General features: G+C 33.6%; 1 protein-coding gene and 1 non-coding gene across 2 annotated transcripts in view; one reads left to right on the top strand and one right to left on the bottom strand.

Annotated features, from left to right (window-relative positions):
- The first annotated feature begins 345 nt into the window (after positions 1-345).
- LOC106715916 (LIM/homeobox protein Awh) overlaps positions 346-17995 on the top strand; it is a 34314-nt gene continuing 16664 nt past the window's right edge. Inside the window, exon 1 of the mRNA XM_014509285.2 lies at positions 346-533. Within this exon, the coding sequence (XP_014364771.1) occupies positions 528-533 (6 nt within the window). The 5' untranslated portion in view covers positions 346-527. The remainder of the gene's footprint in view (positions 534-17995) is intronic.
- Trnas-gcu lies at positions 13781-13861 on the bottom strand. Its single transcript has one exon. It is a non-coding gene; the product is annotated as a tRNA-Ser (tRNA).

Consider the following 17995-nt stretch of genomic DNA (forward strand, 5'->3'; position numbering starts at 1 on the left):
TACTACTTCTATATGAACCCTGAAAGTGTGACATGCCTACCATGAGTTCAAAAGACGTTGAAGCTTCATATATTAACTACGAAGGGTAGGTAGGCCTAAGTTAAAAAAAAATAACACAGCATCAATTGAAACTGGATACGTAACGATAAAAAAAATTGCCGGGTCGTTTAACATTTAAACACACGTAGTAATAATACTTCAGGGGGACCTTACAGTTACACCTTTACATAGATTTCCGGCCCCGCCCACTGGTGCATCGACCAATGGGAGTTCGCGAAGTTCGTGGGGTCCAACTTAACGCCGCCTTGATAACTTTGAAGTTTAGTTGATATGTAAGAACCGTGCGGTGTGGCCGCGTGGACAGTGCCCGGTCTTTACACTGTTTTACAAATAACTCGCTTTCATAATTCTGATTGAAACTCTTGTGTTGTTTTGACTTGATGATTGGAACGGAACGCGAGTGTTCGATATAGTTTTTTTTTGTGAAATTAAAAAAAATTGTCAAAGTGGTGGCCGTAAAAGAGGAGATGAAGGTGAGTTGTGTGGAAGAATATAATAATTAAATATACTGTGATACAAATAGAAAAACGTATTTCTTTATATTTAGGTAATTTTGCAGCTCTTTCGAAATGTATAAAGCTCCACCTCGTATAAGAATCTACTTATTTGGTAGAAACTCGTATGTGTACTTATAAAGTAAGTAGTTTTCATATAAGAGAGAGGTTTACTATTTATCTGACAAAATATTATGTTTAACATATTATTTTTATAGATAAAGATTTCTATGAGTTATTAATTGAATTAAACATCACCAACCTACTACTATCTTGTCTAACTTCACGTTTTCAGAAAAGAAACCAAAATCTTTTTTATTTACCTATTTATAAAGACATTTCTTACTTTTATTTAATAACTACATAAATATAATTACACTAGAGGATTTTTTTCCAGAGTTTATTTCACGGTGACGTTATTAGATACGAGGATATAGAACATTTTATCCATACTTTTCAATAATAATGTAAAACTTATGTTTCTGAAAGGAAGGAAAATATGCAAGAAAAACTAATACAGAAAGCTTAAAATTTAAACTATGAAACTCAAAATAACGATTTTAATTTCTATATTTGTTAATTTGTGTGTTATGACAATGGAAACCCACGGTAACACAATTCATTTTAAGTTCAATGTTAATACAAAGGTCAGTGGTAAATAAGAGATAAACATAATTTATTGCAGACATAAATTATTTTATAAACAAGAAAACTATTGATAACAAGAAATAAGTTGTCTGCTGCATCAATATTGCAGAATAACTTAACTAAGTTAATAGTTACTATACTTTACACGTAGAGAAAACTACAAGTACAACTTACAAGATGTTTTGTAACAAATCCATAACAGATCATTATTAGGCCTAGGCTTTGTTCGTGGAGGAAAAGGAAAGTTTTGATTTATGATTTTTGTAAATACGTGTTCATATTAGAATTTTTTTTAAGAAAACTCTCATCAACTCCCTGGCCTTTTCCCACTCACGTAGGGTTGACACACAAGGTTTTACAAACGTTAAAGTTTTGGTTTAATTTTTTATTGCCGGCCGCCTGACTGTCGCCAACCCTAGTGAGGAATATCTTAAAATAAAATATAACATAAACTAAATAAATATAGCTACATAGCTAATTTAACACGTTAACTGCGGATTGAGGCAGAACAGGCCCAAAGCGTGACTTCTCGCTGGTGCGGCAGTCAAAATCGGGTTGTTTCGCTCTGTGCGGGAGGCTACTAGATCAGTATTTCTATGAGTACGACAGAGTCAAATATATAGAAATGTTTCTCTTGCGATATCTAGCCCAATGGCGTAATTAGATAAAAATGAGGTCCTACAGGCCCCAAACGCACTGAAAAGAAATTAATTACGCCTAGTGCGGATTGAGGTCAAATCTATCTCAAAATTTGTAGGCCTCATGGCCGCACTGCACGAAGCGCGGGCGGCGAGGGCGCCGCGCATCCTAGCTTAGTGTTGTGAAAAGTTTCGATAACGTTTCGAGTTTCGAGGACGTTTTGGCAGGATTTATTAAAGATTGAGCGTAGAACTTTATTTTAAAATCCTTAACGTTTTAAACCAATAATACCAAATAAGTCAGATGAAGTACTCATCTGACTTATTTGAAAATGTTTATTGGAGTTATGAGAAACTATGTTGACCTCGGTAAAAATTTTACTTATACCATACAAAACCTAAATTACTGCAACTTTGAATTTTAAGGGGGTGGCCTATGTCTATTATGAACCAAAAGTGCATAAATCGGACACAGAATGTATTTACGAGCCAGAAACACAACACTAATAGCCAAGCTACTATTAACTAATTCTACTTAAATAGCACGATTAATACGTCTTATACTTAATATAATATTCGCACGCACGCACGCACGCACATTCACCACTAACAATACTCAATTATCATCATTATTTTGTTTTGCACATGGGTGTTGCCTTAAAATGTGTGCTCAGTTGTGGATTATTCTTCACTGTTATTTTAAGCAAGTCACAGTTCCATTCGAAGTTTAGTCCATAGTGGCAATTTTTACCATTGTGTGCTGATCATCGTTTTTGTACAGAGAACGTTGAATGTTTTTGCTGATTATTCGCTGAGACGAGAGCAAAAGCTTGCTCTCGTCACACCATGACTAAAATCCAATATTTCAATAACAAAAATCCCCTTTGCAATTTTGCCCTTTTTTAAGTGTGGATTGTTTTGCTAATGCTGCAGCATGGGACTTGATGTACCTATTACTCATATATTTTAATGTTATATTTATATTTCTGGTTTACAATTCCAGATTCCTTAATAGTAGGAAGTCTTATCTTCTTTTGGAAAGTTCGAGTTGTTTCTTCGGTGGCCACGGCTGCTATACTGAAATTAGTAAGACTAGGTACATACATACACACAGACCCACACTCTCACATATGTACTACGCGGTAACGTAAACGCAAACAAGACATATATTAGTATGTTATGCTACTAGGTAGCAAAGTTGATTATTGCGTGCGAGGTGGCATTGTTCAAAGGCGACCTCTACAAGAAAACCGAGCGACCAACAATCATCATGCTCCCTCATACGATGTTTTTCAACACACTTGTGAGTAAAAAAAAAGAAGTAAACGCAAAAACACTTACGAAATCCAAAATAAACAACAAAACTCAAATTAAAAAAAAAGGAAATTTCCTTTCCTTTCAGGTATAGTAAAATAACTACGCGCTAGGGCATAATTTGTACCATATATGCCTAAAATCGATGAACGGATAAGTACACGCACAGACAAAGCCACGCACACACACACACAAACACACACGCAGACACTCGCGCACGCACAAACACACACACACACACACACGCACGCACACACACACACAAGAGATCTAAAATATATATTTTATTTCAAGATTTCCTATCGGCAGATGTGCTGATAATTTGTTCCAAAGAGGTGGTCAAAGAAAGCGCTGCGTAGGTTGCTACGAAAAATTAAGAGTGACATTGAATGGCACGCAAGCTGCTAAGAAAACTAAAAAAATTGTGACTTTTTGTGTCCAGTGTGACAAATCTTTTTGTTTACCATGTTTTAATGAAAAACATTTTCAGTGATTAATACTCAATAAACATTTATCGTAACTACGACTCTCTTTTAATCCCATCACTAGTCGATGCATTAATTGACCTTCCTTTCAGTGCGATTTGAGGCAGAACCGATGACAAATTTTTAATTTTACTTTATTCATTAACGAAACGTCCTAACTCCAGGCGAAGCTAGATTCATATTATGCACATATTTAAGTTCATAATAGTGAAGTTTCAAGCAAATATCGTCTAATTTGGATTTTTTAAAAATGTTTTTCGAAAACATAATTTTGTGAGGCAGGAGAGGCCTCAATAGCACTGGAAAAAAGTTCAACTTTGCCACGAACAGACCTCAAACGCACTGGCTGAAAGTTCCGCCAAAATGGCCTCGCAGCTAACGTGTTAAAAAATAATTTGAAATTGCTTCTAAAAATACACTAACAATAAAAGTGAGTAATAAAATATTACAAATAGGAACAAAACTAAGCTCTTGTCGCTAGGTATTTCATAAATACTTCAGTGGTACTGTCATTTTAGTGTACAAGAAAACTTTGTTTCATAATAAATATATGCGAATTATGTTTTAGTATACGTGACATTGTGTTTACATGGTTTTAATTTCAGAAACAATCGCAAAAAAATTATTTTGTCATAACTAAATTATTCTGGAAACAATTGATACAACGATGTTTTAATACAAGCGTTTCCGCGGTGGAAACTCAATGATGACATATACATAATAAGTTTTAATTTAATTTAATACAGTGGCTGAAAGTAGAAGCTTTTGATTTTACTAAATCGAGGAATTAAAAACATTTTATTTAACAAGTTAATCGTATTCGGCATAAAGACGTGTATCAACAAAATGAAAGATATAAAAACCGATAAATTATACGGTGTGTTTTAAAATAAAATCCGTAAATAAGTAATAGTATCAAACTAGATTAATAGCTAGATTTTTTCAATATTATTTTGCAAACACTGCATAAATGAAAAATCATCAAATACTAATTAACTCAATGTTGTGAAGCCCTACCCCCTACCCCCGGATGATGATTATAGTATATTGTATTACTAGATTATTTTAATTCCGAGCGGATAACGTCGCGGGCAACTGCCACTAACTAAGAAATATATAAAACTAGCTTTTACCCGCGACTCCGTCCGCGCGGAAAAAAAAATAGAAAACTGGGTAAAAATTATCCTATGTCCGTTTCCTGGTTCTAAGCTACCTGCCCACCAATTTTCAGTCAAATCGATTCAGCCGTTCTTGAGTTATAAATAGTGTAACTAACACGACTTTCTTTTATATATATAGATACATAATGCTAATTATAGCTACTATTACAATTATTACACCCGGATACAAGTCGAGTAACGTAGGCGTATTTAAAATGGTCATTCACAATGTTTAGCTCGTAATTTTATTACGACTGTATTTTGATGGGTTTCTATCAACATTAAGTGTTTTTATTAAATTAATTATGCGATGTGTTTCAACGTAAATTATTGATTCGCAAATTTAAATGATGAAATTAGAAAACTGAAAATGTAGAAAACTAAGTAATCGCCGAGCAAGCAAAAATGCGTAAGACCATAACCCATGCTTATTTTTAGGGTACGTAAATTTCCTGTAACACTTATACGAAGATATTAAAAGGTAGTAAGTAGTGGTATTAGTTATTTTATTGAAGTTAAGGGTAACCACTAGTTTTAGTTAAGCTTTGTTTATTAAAACAATTTTTCTTTTACATTAGGCTTTGATGATCGTACCACTGGTAGTCCAATGGTAGAATTCAACCATAGTTCATAATCAAAGAATCTTTCTACATTATCTTTAGGTAACTGTGTCTTTCACATTCAGCCGTTCGAGCATTTTTTTTAAAAGGGAGACATAGTTTTTAGACAAAGGAATATTTAATGTTGATTAATTTAAGAAAATGTGAAGAATAGAGTTATAAATCTTCCGTGATGTATCTTTTCGACGGATGTGTCAAATTATGCATTGTGCAATCCAATATTTATTTAAATGGCCATTAAAATCTTTTACCGTTTAAGCTTTATTAAGCTTGAGAATGTCTAATATTATTGTTTATACATTTTTAGTCGTATATCTCTTTGACGGCTGCTGGTGTCTTCAAGATTTACAATCATCAGTGATATAGTGCTTTTTGTTATCCAGTTAATATCATAGAAGCATTCATTAGAATATAAATGTAAATATTTGAGGTTGAATTTTGAAGATTAATTTATCTATTTTTAATAGTTATACACGCTTTATTAAACGCTTTTTAACTGTTGCCAGCAACACTGTCCGCGCGGAATTAAAAATATTAATTAGTAGCCTATCTGATTTTCTAGACTGTATTCTACATCTATACCGAATTTCAACGAGATCCATCCATCCACATCTAAACATAAGCATTTATAATATTAGTAAGATTGTCATTTGAGAACGACAGAATTCGGATAATAAACCTATGGATAAAAAATTTAAAAACTATGTCTCAAGAAATCAATGAAATTGTAAAAGCCATTTCCAAGCAAGTCGAAATATATTTAATTCAAGTATTACTCGTTCAAATCTAAATAATTTCTTAGTAGGTATTAGGTTTTCTCAGAAAATTCTAGTATACTGTACCACTAAACATTTCTATAAGGTGAAATAGAAGTAGAAAATCTCATGTAAAAAATTATAGCATCTTATCAGTGTTTAAAACGTGATATATGTACAATAAAATATATTACCGAGGTGTCCAAGGTTTCGGTCGTATTCGTGTCGGAATGAGATCTTTGGAATTGCACACAACTATAACTTTTTTTAGTCTGCTATCACACACGATGTCTACTTGCAAACTTATGTCTAGAGCCGGCAACGCATCTGCGGTTCCTCAGGTGTTGTCGTCCATATCTATGGACGTCGGATAACTCAATATTATATTAGGCCATCCTTTGCTCGTTTGCATCTTTTCCTATAGAAAATCTATTTTACATTACATCGATACATCATGAAATAAGTATACAGGTATTTTATGGAGCGGTCCAAAGGAGCTAGGGACGGCGAGAGAGATCAAGGACCCAAAGGTCAGGTTTAAGGTTATCGCGCACTTATCAACTCCTCGCCCACACAGCACCGCGCCCGTTTCGCAATCCCCTCTGCTTCTACTCGCCGTCGCCGATTGAGTGGTATAAAGATATAAATTAGTTAGTAAGCCGATACGTCACTCTCCCTTGTACATGTTGAACTACCGTAGTCCGCTGAGATGACAAATGCGGAACCCAAGGTGGGTTCCGCATTTGAGGAGATCATATACGTACGGACGCTTTTTTAAAGCCACGTTAAAACTTGTCGTTGGAGGCTCTCGAGCGACGAAAGCTTTAAAACCACTCTAGTTGCTTTCGCCCCGTGCTCAATATGTAACACTGCGTGATAAAATAGCATCTAATAGAACAAATGCATGCGCATGTATCACACGGCAGCGCTTTTAAAACGCGACGCTCCCGTCCAAACAATTGAATCACGGCAGCGATTACGCTAGAGCTTGCCACGGCTGTTTTGCCTTTGCATACCTAATTATTTGATCGTTTATTTACTTTTAATACGTTCGCTGCAGCAGTGATTAGTGAGCGTGTTCACTGCATGGCGTACGTAAGATAGTCCCTGCGATGGCAGGAGCATAAAGAGAGCTGGTGTAAGCGGGGCTGCTTCAAATCCGATTAGTATGGAATCGGGTGCACGCGATAAATCGTACCCCGCGTCGGCTGTCGTCGATGTCGATTCGTTACGTGCCGGTTTACCGAAAAACTTATTCGATACATCGAGAAATATGGCGGCGGCCGCTTTGGAGACTAATATGTTATTTAAAGCTGGCGAGCCGGCGTGGAGCCCCGCGGCGCTGCCACCTTCTCAATGCCGATATTAATGGTCGGAATGTATCACCGATCTTCAAGGTCCGTTGCGAATGTCTTCTTCGATACCGCAACGATCGCTTGACGGGTCAACAGGCGTTGCCTTAGTTGATACGAACACGTGCCACCCGCCTTGCTACTAATTCTTATACATTTTTTATTCAATAGTAGCTGAATACCCTAATTTGTTAATTTTTAATACCTCAAAAAGAAACAAAGCATTCATTTGTTGAAATCGGTAAAGATAACATTTTAACATTTATCATTTTACTACGAGTACAAATTATAAACATAAAACAGCCCAAACCGGAATGAACTTCTCCTCATATATTAGACACAAACTTTATAATGGCGCGTCAGACATGTAAAGAGGTTGATTTAGAATTCTAATTTCGAAACTAACGAAACGAATGAAATTTAGTTTTATAATTTGATTCCAATAGCAATTACTTCACGGTCGGCTAGAATGGAACTCTAAAAGTGGGCTATTAAAAGTCATAATATGTTAATATCGATGAGTTTGTGTAGCTGTTTATTAGCTATATTGGAATATCGTTTTTAATGTTTTATTGCATTTTACTTGCGGGACTACTAAAGATGACTTTCACAAATCTAAAAACAGTTGGACACAGTATGTAGTTACTCGTTTTAGAAGTGTAGTGTAAAGCTTCTTGATGTTTTTCTAATATTTTTTTAAGTCTATCCATTTAAGTAACTTTTAAATAATCAACGTAACCGAAAAATTATTGAAAGCAGAATTATCCTCAACAAAACACCAAATACTATTCCAAATTTGAAATCAAAAGTTAGTCATTTTTATGTTAGTAATAAACATTAGGTTTTTTTTTTGTTTAAAAAAAAACAATTAACATTACTATTTATAAGCGTCTTAAATTTCAATTTATCAAATAAGCTTTTTTCCAATTATAATTATTTTTCTAGTCCAGTTGCTTATTAATTATTAATTTATTTTGTATGTACAACACGTCATTCTTTCGTAGTAATTAGTAAAATGACTTCATGCGCGTGTCCCAAACGAGTAATATGAATCTACTAGTACGTCAGCGAATTTTGTTGTTTATACAAACACTAGCTGTCGCCCGCGACTCTGTCCGCGCGGCATTAAAAAAACTTAATAAGTAACCTATGTATTCTTCCATACTATGTTCTACATCTATAGCTTATCTATAGCTACCTTTCTATGGTCTTTCACCCGTCTTCGTTATTACTTATTTCATGCTGTAATTTCTATGATCAATGCATTTTATTATCTTACTAATATTACTCGTATAACTGTAAATATTTGGATGTTTGTTAGAAGGTATCTTTAGAACGGCTGCAAAGACCTCGTTGATGATTGCCACAGATGTAGGACGTAGCCTATAAGAACACATAGGATACTAAATATTTTTTTGAATGCCGCGCGGACAGAGTCCTATCTTATATACCGTTACCGTTATTCTTTTTTAAAAATTGTCTTGAAGGTGTAATAAATATTGAATTTTCATTATCAGGTTAATGTGACGTATGGCTTTATTTTCATAATTTGACGAGATGACAGCATGCAGCAAGAATTTAAAGAAAAAATGATTTTTATTAGAAAATTTAAACTTGTATCACAGACAAATAGATTCATACATATTTCTTGATATACGTGCTACTGTATAAAGTGTCTTCATTAAACACAAGACACGTCATCCAAGTGACACGGGTCGTCTCTCGTGAGGAAAGGATTGGTGTTTATTGAAAAAATAAGGGCTATAGGAAGGCATTGATACGAAAACGCGACGCGGTCAGCTTGTCTTTGTGTATGAATGACATGGACGTTTCTCAATTATTTCACTAGGGTATCCCTTTAATTTTTTATGTAATTGAGTACATTTATTGCTACAATTTTTTTATAATATATTAAAAAATACGGATGGGAATTATGTAGGTATATCTCAAAAACGAAAAACATATTTTTTACTTATTGCACTTTGTTCAATACCTAAATTATATCATGGTTACAATAAATTGTAAAACTTAAAATTTTAATATGCAGAACCCTTTGTTATTATCTGTGTTAGTTATAAAATCCTTGTTAATTGAGAACGCGCTTATCGAATTAAACTCATTTAAAAAGTACAAAAAAAAAACGTGAAAGATTAATGGACTCTTCGACCAATTTAATTTGCAAAAGGCTAAATTCCACGTGCAAATGATTTACCTAAAGTAATTTTAGTCACTTTCACTTATTTTATGCTTATTGGGGTTATTTCAACTCATTGATAAAATGTATTAAGCCTTCACCCTTACAAATCATTGAGACATACTTATAGGTAGCTACTGTACGCATATTTGCTTAGCATTATTTATTAAAATCCGAGATTAAAAATATAATTGATATTAGAAAGGCGATGATATGATGGCAAGTTAGTAACTAAATTATCTTATGCTTAATTGTCTAATTATATCAATAAGTTGGTATGGTTCGAAGTCCACAGTTTAGGTGATTTTTACCTATTGAATTACAACTCTTACATCAAAATTTCTGTCATGAAAATCGTGCGGAAATTTAATTGATAATATAAAATGTTTAACTATGAAAACGCTGCAATGACAGAGATAGATGGACGGACATCTAACCTTGTAAACATTTGACACCTCGGTGCCTGCCAGCATTATTCACTGCAGTCGCCGCGCGGCTCGACTTCGTAACCACGAAATGTTCAAGTCAAAACATCGCCTGTCGCTTTCGTATAAGGACCACAATAGCACTCGAAGTGAGCTAGCGAGCTAGTGTGAGGTACGTCTATAATACAATTAGGTTCGTGTCGGTATGATTAATAAAGCTACGCCGCGTGCAGTATGCCTTCTATCGGTGCAGTGCAGGAATCCCACCCCATTAATATATCATCAAACAGATGTGAGATGCCCAATATTAATAGCACTTTCGATGAGGAACGATCGAGTGCACAAAGGGTTCGTTCGACCACAAAAAACTTGTGTTGATGCTTTAGGAGTGAAAACATCACATATTTCACTTTGAGCCGCGTCCCTCTCTTTGGCGACCGCATTGAGCGAGCGAAGAGCTGCGTCCGCCGCGTTAACTTGACGATCGACACACGTTTTGTTGCAATTGGATATTGATGAGCATCCATATTGTTAATGTGAAGATATTTTAAAAAATAAACTTTATTTATGTGCATCAATCAATCAAAATTTAAAATCCACATTTCCAATTCAAATGTATTTTTTTTCGATATTTTTTAACATTTTCATTTTGACTTTGAGTCTTTTTGTGTTTAGAATGCACATTAAACCACTAGAAAGTTCTATGTCCTATAAATGTATCACCAATTCATTTAAAGGTTTCTTTCTTTTAATTATTATTAATCAATATTAGCAATAAGTCTGTAGTGAAAAATGTATAATTATAGAGCAATGCCAGAGTCCGTGCCCATCGGTTTACGACTATATTAAAATAGCTTTAAGACAAATAAAACGGGAAGCATTCCGTACGCGGACGAACATAAATATTGTAAGTCAGACACGGCGACAATACCTGTGTTTTATTGTTCCTCATGATTTAGCGCCTTTAACTCCAATGAGTTCTCTGAGACGTGCAATTCAAGAGCTGAAGCGGTCTACATAAGATTTACCAACGTAATAAAACATTTTACTAACAATAAATACGATATTGCCTATGTTTAAGACCTAATATAATTTTGCAGACTTTTACAAAGGTTAAATAGTTTTAGGACATATTGCAGCTAAATAAACATGGACTCTTTGTTCATTTGGATACCTTTGAGATCGGATTTTAGACTGACATCAAGATAGTATCATTTTTAATGCTGAACTACTGTTACAGTATGAAAAAATTTCGTAAAGAATCCTTTTTTTATTACATTTTCAAGTATTGAACGTTACCGTTTTATTGAACGTTTTTGTCCATTTGTATCGTGATACTTACGTAAAAGCAATAATCTGAATTCCTGATGGTGTTAGTGACATTGGATACAATGGCAATACATCATCGTAAATACGTTGTGCCGCTTGTCCGAACTTCGCGGTCGGAGCACACCTTTCCACTCCTGTACCCGCCACCAATCCTGTAATCCCAGTATAAGAGCTCATTTCGTGGGGATTAAACGTGTCCTGTTCCATGTAATTTATCAATTTGTGCCTCTCGATGTATGGCGATATTTTATAAGAGCTTATAGAAACGTAATGTAATGGAGTCCGTATAAATTATCGATTCGATTGAACCCATGTTATAAGTATCGGAGGTGCGTGACCGTTATCTCGATGTACGCGACTCGAGATGAGATTTAATTAAAGAAGCTTTTACTCAAAAAGTGCTGTTTTTTTCTGCCATTTAATGTTTTAAGTTCCTTTTTTTCGTAATACTAAAATTGCGTACACTGCAATATTATAATGCATTTAATAATATCTAATATGTAGGAATTTGAACGTGTAGAAGCTTTAATTTATAACTTACTAGCTTTTACCCGCGACTCCGTCCGCGCGGAATAAAAAAAAAAAAAACGGGGTAAAAATTATCCTATGTCCTATTCCTGGTTCTAAGCTACCTGCCCACCAATTTTCAGTCAAATCGATTCAGCCGTTCTTGAGTTATAAATGGCGTAACTAACACAACTTTCTTTTATATATATAGATATAGTACATAATAGTTACAATAAGCAACAAATAGTTTACATAAAGTGCAGTTGTCCTACGGGTGAGCAACAAACGCGTCTCTACTTTCGAAGCGAAATATCAAACTCTCGTTTTCTAATCCTAAATTACAAACACAATCGTTTATACCTACTTATATATGTAAAATTGTATCCAGCAGCCGAAAAATATGGCTGATTCGTAATTGTAAAGGTTTCTTTGCTCGCCCGTCTTCACCTTCAAAATTAATTGATAAACGCTGCACCCATAACGTAATTTATAACTCGAAGAAATAAATAACGTCGGAGCCGATTAGCAGATCTACTTTGTTATGTTTATGAATATCAGCGACTCGTTCATTTAATGTGGATCAACCGCTGCGCTCTCGACCTTTTCGACCCGATACTTTTTGCTCCTGCGTCTGCGGTGACTTGTTTTCTGTTTACTAATGGAAATGCTTTTGCTTGAATTATTAACACAGGGTTTCGGTTTACTGTATCCTACTAAGAAGCTCGTAAATTATATTAATACTAGCTTTTTCCCGCGACTCCGTCCGCGCAGAATAAAAAAAAAAAAAGAAAACGGGGTAAAAATTATCCTATGTCCTATTCCTGGTTCTAAGCTACCTGCCCACCAATTTTCAGTCAAATCGATTCAGCCGTTCTTGAGTTATAAATGGTGTAACTAACACAACTTTCTTTTATATATATAGATATAGATTTACTACATTAGACAAATTCTTTGTAAACATATTTTTAATTTCTTAGATAGAAAACGTATCCGTTGCGATATAAAAGTAATTGAAGGATCAATATTTAATTATTAGTTCATATAAATGATCGTATAAAATGTTTTTCTAATAAATCTGTTATTCTTTTGATTCGTGAATCATTACCTTCCCATTATATTACTTAAAACGCGAATTTTCATAATAAAAGTAAGTAATTGAACGTTTTGTAGAAATTGATAAAAAAAAAATACCAAAAAAATTATGATTTTTATTTCATTCTATGATTTATAACTGTTTATATTTTACACTTAACTTTCAACCAGAAAGATTTGTTATTATTTAACCCTAAACTAATCCCCTTTTAATTAACTATCAATTGAGAGTTTGTTATTTACATAAATTAGTGATGTAGGTACTTCAATGTGGATGTATCATAAACTACTAGATACAAGTTTTCTTCAGTCGGTTCCGATTTGAATATTATGGTAGTTCAGTTTCTAATCATGCGACAAGCTCCTCAGTTAAGACGATCAATTTAAATACTAACTCATCAATAGGTTGTTATTTAATTAAAGGATCGAACAATGTCTTGATGTATGTAGATTGTTTAATCTTTTACTAGCTTTTACCCGCGACTACGTCCGCGCGGAATAAAAAATAGGAAACGGGTTAAAAATTATCCTATGTCCGTTTCCTGGTTCCAAGCTACCTGCCCACCAATTTTTAGTCAAATCGATTCAGCCGTTCTTGAGTTATAAATAGTGTAACTAACACGACTTTCTTTTATATATATAGATTTCCGATTACTTAAAACAAATTAGAAGTTATTGCACAAGATAACAGTATAACAAAAACGTAACGACGAGGATGGTATTCGAACCCACGCGTGCAGAGCACATTGGATTAGCAGTCCAACGCATTACCTCTCGGCCACCTCGTCACGTCAATGTTTACCCAAACATGTGTTCGTATATAAATACTGTATTACCACGAGTTTCGAAATGCCTATATAACGATACGGCAATGGCAAAACATTGTAGAATTAAAGTTACTTTCAATTGAATGTCTGCTTTTTGTTTGCTGCCATTTCGTCCTTTTCTTACTGGGCTTAGAATTGATCCCTGCCATGTACCAATATGTTTTTCGTTTTTCGAAATTATGGATTTGGCAGAGGACGTATAAAGAGGGGAAATATCTTCGTTCTGTGAGTACAATCCTCTGTCGATTAAAGGTAAGCAACGTATCTGCAAATGCAGATGTCAATGGGCAACGGTCACTTCACTATTTTGTCGAATTCAAGTGGCCGTCTGCTCGATTGCTACCTTTTACTATAAAATTAGAATCAATTTGTTTTACTCAAAACTATACCTGAATATTATCTAGTAAAGAATTTGTTTTAACAACAAACATGATTCTAGTCGTATCTATAAAGAATGTATTTGGGTCGGTGGAACAGAAGTCACTACAAGCGAGTGCGTGTGAAACGCAAACTAACTATTATGCCCTTTTGACATCTATATCACTACCTATCAACCTTATGACCAGCAAAAGGACATAATTACCCAAGTATTACAAGATAATTACGACCTTGCTACTTAAGGAATACGACTTAAGTTTGTATAAATAGGTTATAGCTTCAAAGAGGCTTTTATTTGCAATACGACGGATTCACTTGTGTCAATTGCTACGTCTGCTTTAAAAACGCTTGTTTCGTGAACAAACAACGTGACGTACAAATGAAATATGTTATTTCGTGAATTTTGCTCATCTTTTTTTTTATGTTAAAACTAAACTTTACAATTGGTATGAATGAAGTTATGAATAAGCAAAAACTTTACTGAATGAATATTGCAGTTATTGTATAATATTGCTGATGTTTTACATAATTTACGAGAATTATTATATTCGTTTGTAGTGTTAGTACTATTCATAGTAGTATTAAGAAATAACTACGTAGGCGTTTTGTTCGATTTTTTCAATCAATATTACTTCAAGCCTCACATAGTAAATAAGTAATTAATTTATATACCATATGTACGTAATTCTTTATGAGACTATTCTTTTTCTTATTTTGTTTAAAAAAAATTAAGTAATCGTTAACTAATCGTTGGTATATCAGACCAAAATCTCTTAAAAACTAGCTTTTACCCGCGACTCCGTCCGCGCGGAATAAAAAATAGAAAACGGGGTAAAAATTATCCTATGTCCCTTTCCTGGTTCTAAGCTACCTGTCCACCAATTTTCAGTCAAATCGATTCAGCCGTTCTTGAGTTATAAATAGTGTAACTAACACGACTTTCTTTTATATATATAGATATAACTTTCATGTTTTGCAAAACAGTGATAACAATATGTGTTAAACGGAGTTTTAGTCTCAGAAAAATAAAACTAGACTTGCAAATATATTTTTCTGATCTTCTAATAAAAAGGTTCTATGCTCATTTTATTACAATCTCTTCCAATAGGTGAAGTAATGAAGTTCGCTCCGTTGTATGAATACAAGATTTTAATAGGTGATCATAAAACTGTGACTACAAGAATACAATTTAGGCGTTAGTCGACAATAGGAGGTATTTATATAGGAAAATACGTGGTCAGCGCAGGTGAGACGAAGGCACGAGCTGCTTCGGCGCCCCGCTGAGGCCAATAGTGTTGTGCACATGTCGATATCGACACAATTTATCGACGTCGATGATTTCGCACTCGATAAGTACTTTTAACTGACCACATAAAGCCGTAACTTTATCATTCAGCTGTAATATATCGATTTATTAAACCGGTCGTGTTAGATTTGTATAGAGAACTCTCTACTGTGATCATTTTTTATCCGAATAACGGGTTTTAGAGTTGTAAGGATGACAAATGACATTGAATTTATTACATTTTTAAATGATGAATGTCAAACTTTACACTATTTACACGCTTGTTATCAAATGAAACAGAAAAATAAAAATTAATCATTGAAGTATTTTTTTTATTTATTGATTTACTTAACATAGATATGCATTGTATACCTAGATGAAATTTAAAAAGTACCATTGTCGTTTATAAAAATGTATTTACAATTAAATTTTCCCTAAATGTATATGAAAATTTCCTATTTAGAGCGCACAATTTCATTTAAACATTAAGAATATCTCTTAATAGTTCAAACTTCAGACTGTGAAACTGTTTTTATTCGATTTGTATTTTTGCAACAAACATCAGTTGAATTATGTAACTAGTATGACCATACTTAATTTTTTCTTCAATATTTTGAACGAAGGCTCATCACTATTCCGGTGCAGTTTCAAACGAAATAACACCTGCGAACGTCAAATGCTCTTCATTTGTTTATTTGGAAACTAAACTACGAACAAACAGAAGTAACATAAATTATCAATATAATGATACTATTCGCTAGACATTTTTATTTTAATAATTTGAAAAATAACATTTATATTATATGCCATATTACTTAATTAAAAAAATTAAATAATAACATCAAGTTTTGCTGTTAAAGTTATGAATTAATTTCTTCTTATTTATTAAACAAATATATTTTATCTAAATTCTAGCATAGTAAGTCTAGTTCACTATTTTTGGTTGATAACAAGCACAGATCTTCACGCTTATTAGGACCATTTGCTAAAATCAGACATATAAAAGTTATCATTGTATATTAAACTGGACCACCCAAGTATTTCATGATTGTTTTTTGTTTGCGTATTAGATTTTATTCAAAGATTCATATTTATATTTTTATATTGTAACATGGCATAACTGAAAATATAGAGACCTTAATCTTTGAGTTTATTTAAAAAGTACACAAGTTATAAATGTTCATGTCGCAGGAATAAAATGCAAACAAATGGACCGTGCCGCGAGCGTTTATTACCAAATGAATTATACAAGTTTTAATTAGTTTAGGATTTTTGTTTAAAAACGCTATGAATATTAAAAGCGGCGGATTAATTTAGTGCGTCCGGCCGACGTTCGGGCTCCGAGTCGACCGCCACGCAATTAAACCTCAAAACTGAACTATCGCGTTATTAATATTGGGAAGCAACTGGCGCCTTCGGCTGTTAAGAAAAAAGAAACGTTTATAAGAGTTTGTTGGGCATTATCGTAAAACTTGTATAGTATTTAATAGTGGGCTCAAGGCGTGCCGCTCCTATTAGCGTGTAAGTTATATGACAGTTGTAATTCTGTTGACGATGGCCGATGCAGGTCAGTCTATGCTGACGCCGCTCACACTGATTTGGCGCTCACAACTTTCTCACGGTAACATCACCTCACTCGACAGTCAAACTTCGTTTATTGCAACATGTAGGCGATTAAATGTAAAAGGATAATCTTACTGTAACTTTACCGTGTAACGGAAACTATACGCGAAGTTACGAACTTAGGAAAATGAAAATGAGTGCACATGCTGTCAATAAAGCATTTATAGTTTTTGTTAAATCAGCGAAAAGAAATGCTTTTCTATTGTTTTGAATATTGAATAAGAAGCAAACAGTAAAATAAAATAAAAAAAACTTACGAACAACTATGTAAATATTTTTTTGAATGTAAATTTGATGCGATTCTTTCTACGGTCGTAAACCAACTCGCGAACTTAACATTATTAGCTTCGTAATAGGCTTTTTTATACCAATAAAATTATTAATTAGTTTTTGTTGATACAGAATTATATGATGATTTACTTTTTAACTCCCCTGTTAAATTATGAATGACTCTTTTAAGATTTACACTAATTTGGATAAAAGCTTAGACAGTTAAATTATATATTAATTATTAAAGGTTTTTTAAGAAACAATTGTGTATACTTCTTTTGTTGACGTAATAAATATAAATAATTTCATTTATCAAAAATAATACATTGATTTTGGTTCTCATTTGATTCGTTGAAATCTTTTACATGTGAACGCTTGAAAGTTACCAAGATATTAAACATTTGAAAAAAAAACGAAGTTATGAAGTTATATTTAATTATTTAAATTCCTTTATATTAAACATCATACGCAACATTATTTCACAAAACATAATAGTTTTATGAAGTTACACCATCCGGCCTGTACTCAATATAACGTAG

This window comes from Papilio machaon, chromosome Z (assembly GCF_912999745.1).
Source record: "Papilio machaon chromosome Z, ilPapMach1.1, whole genome shotgun sequence".
In the NCBI taxonomy this organism is placed as follows: Eukaryota; Metazoa; Arthropoda; class Insecta; order Lepidoptera; family Papilionidae; genus Papilio; species Papilio machaon.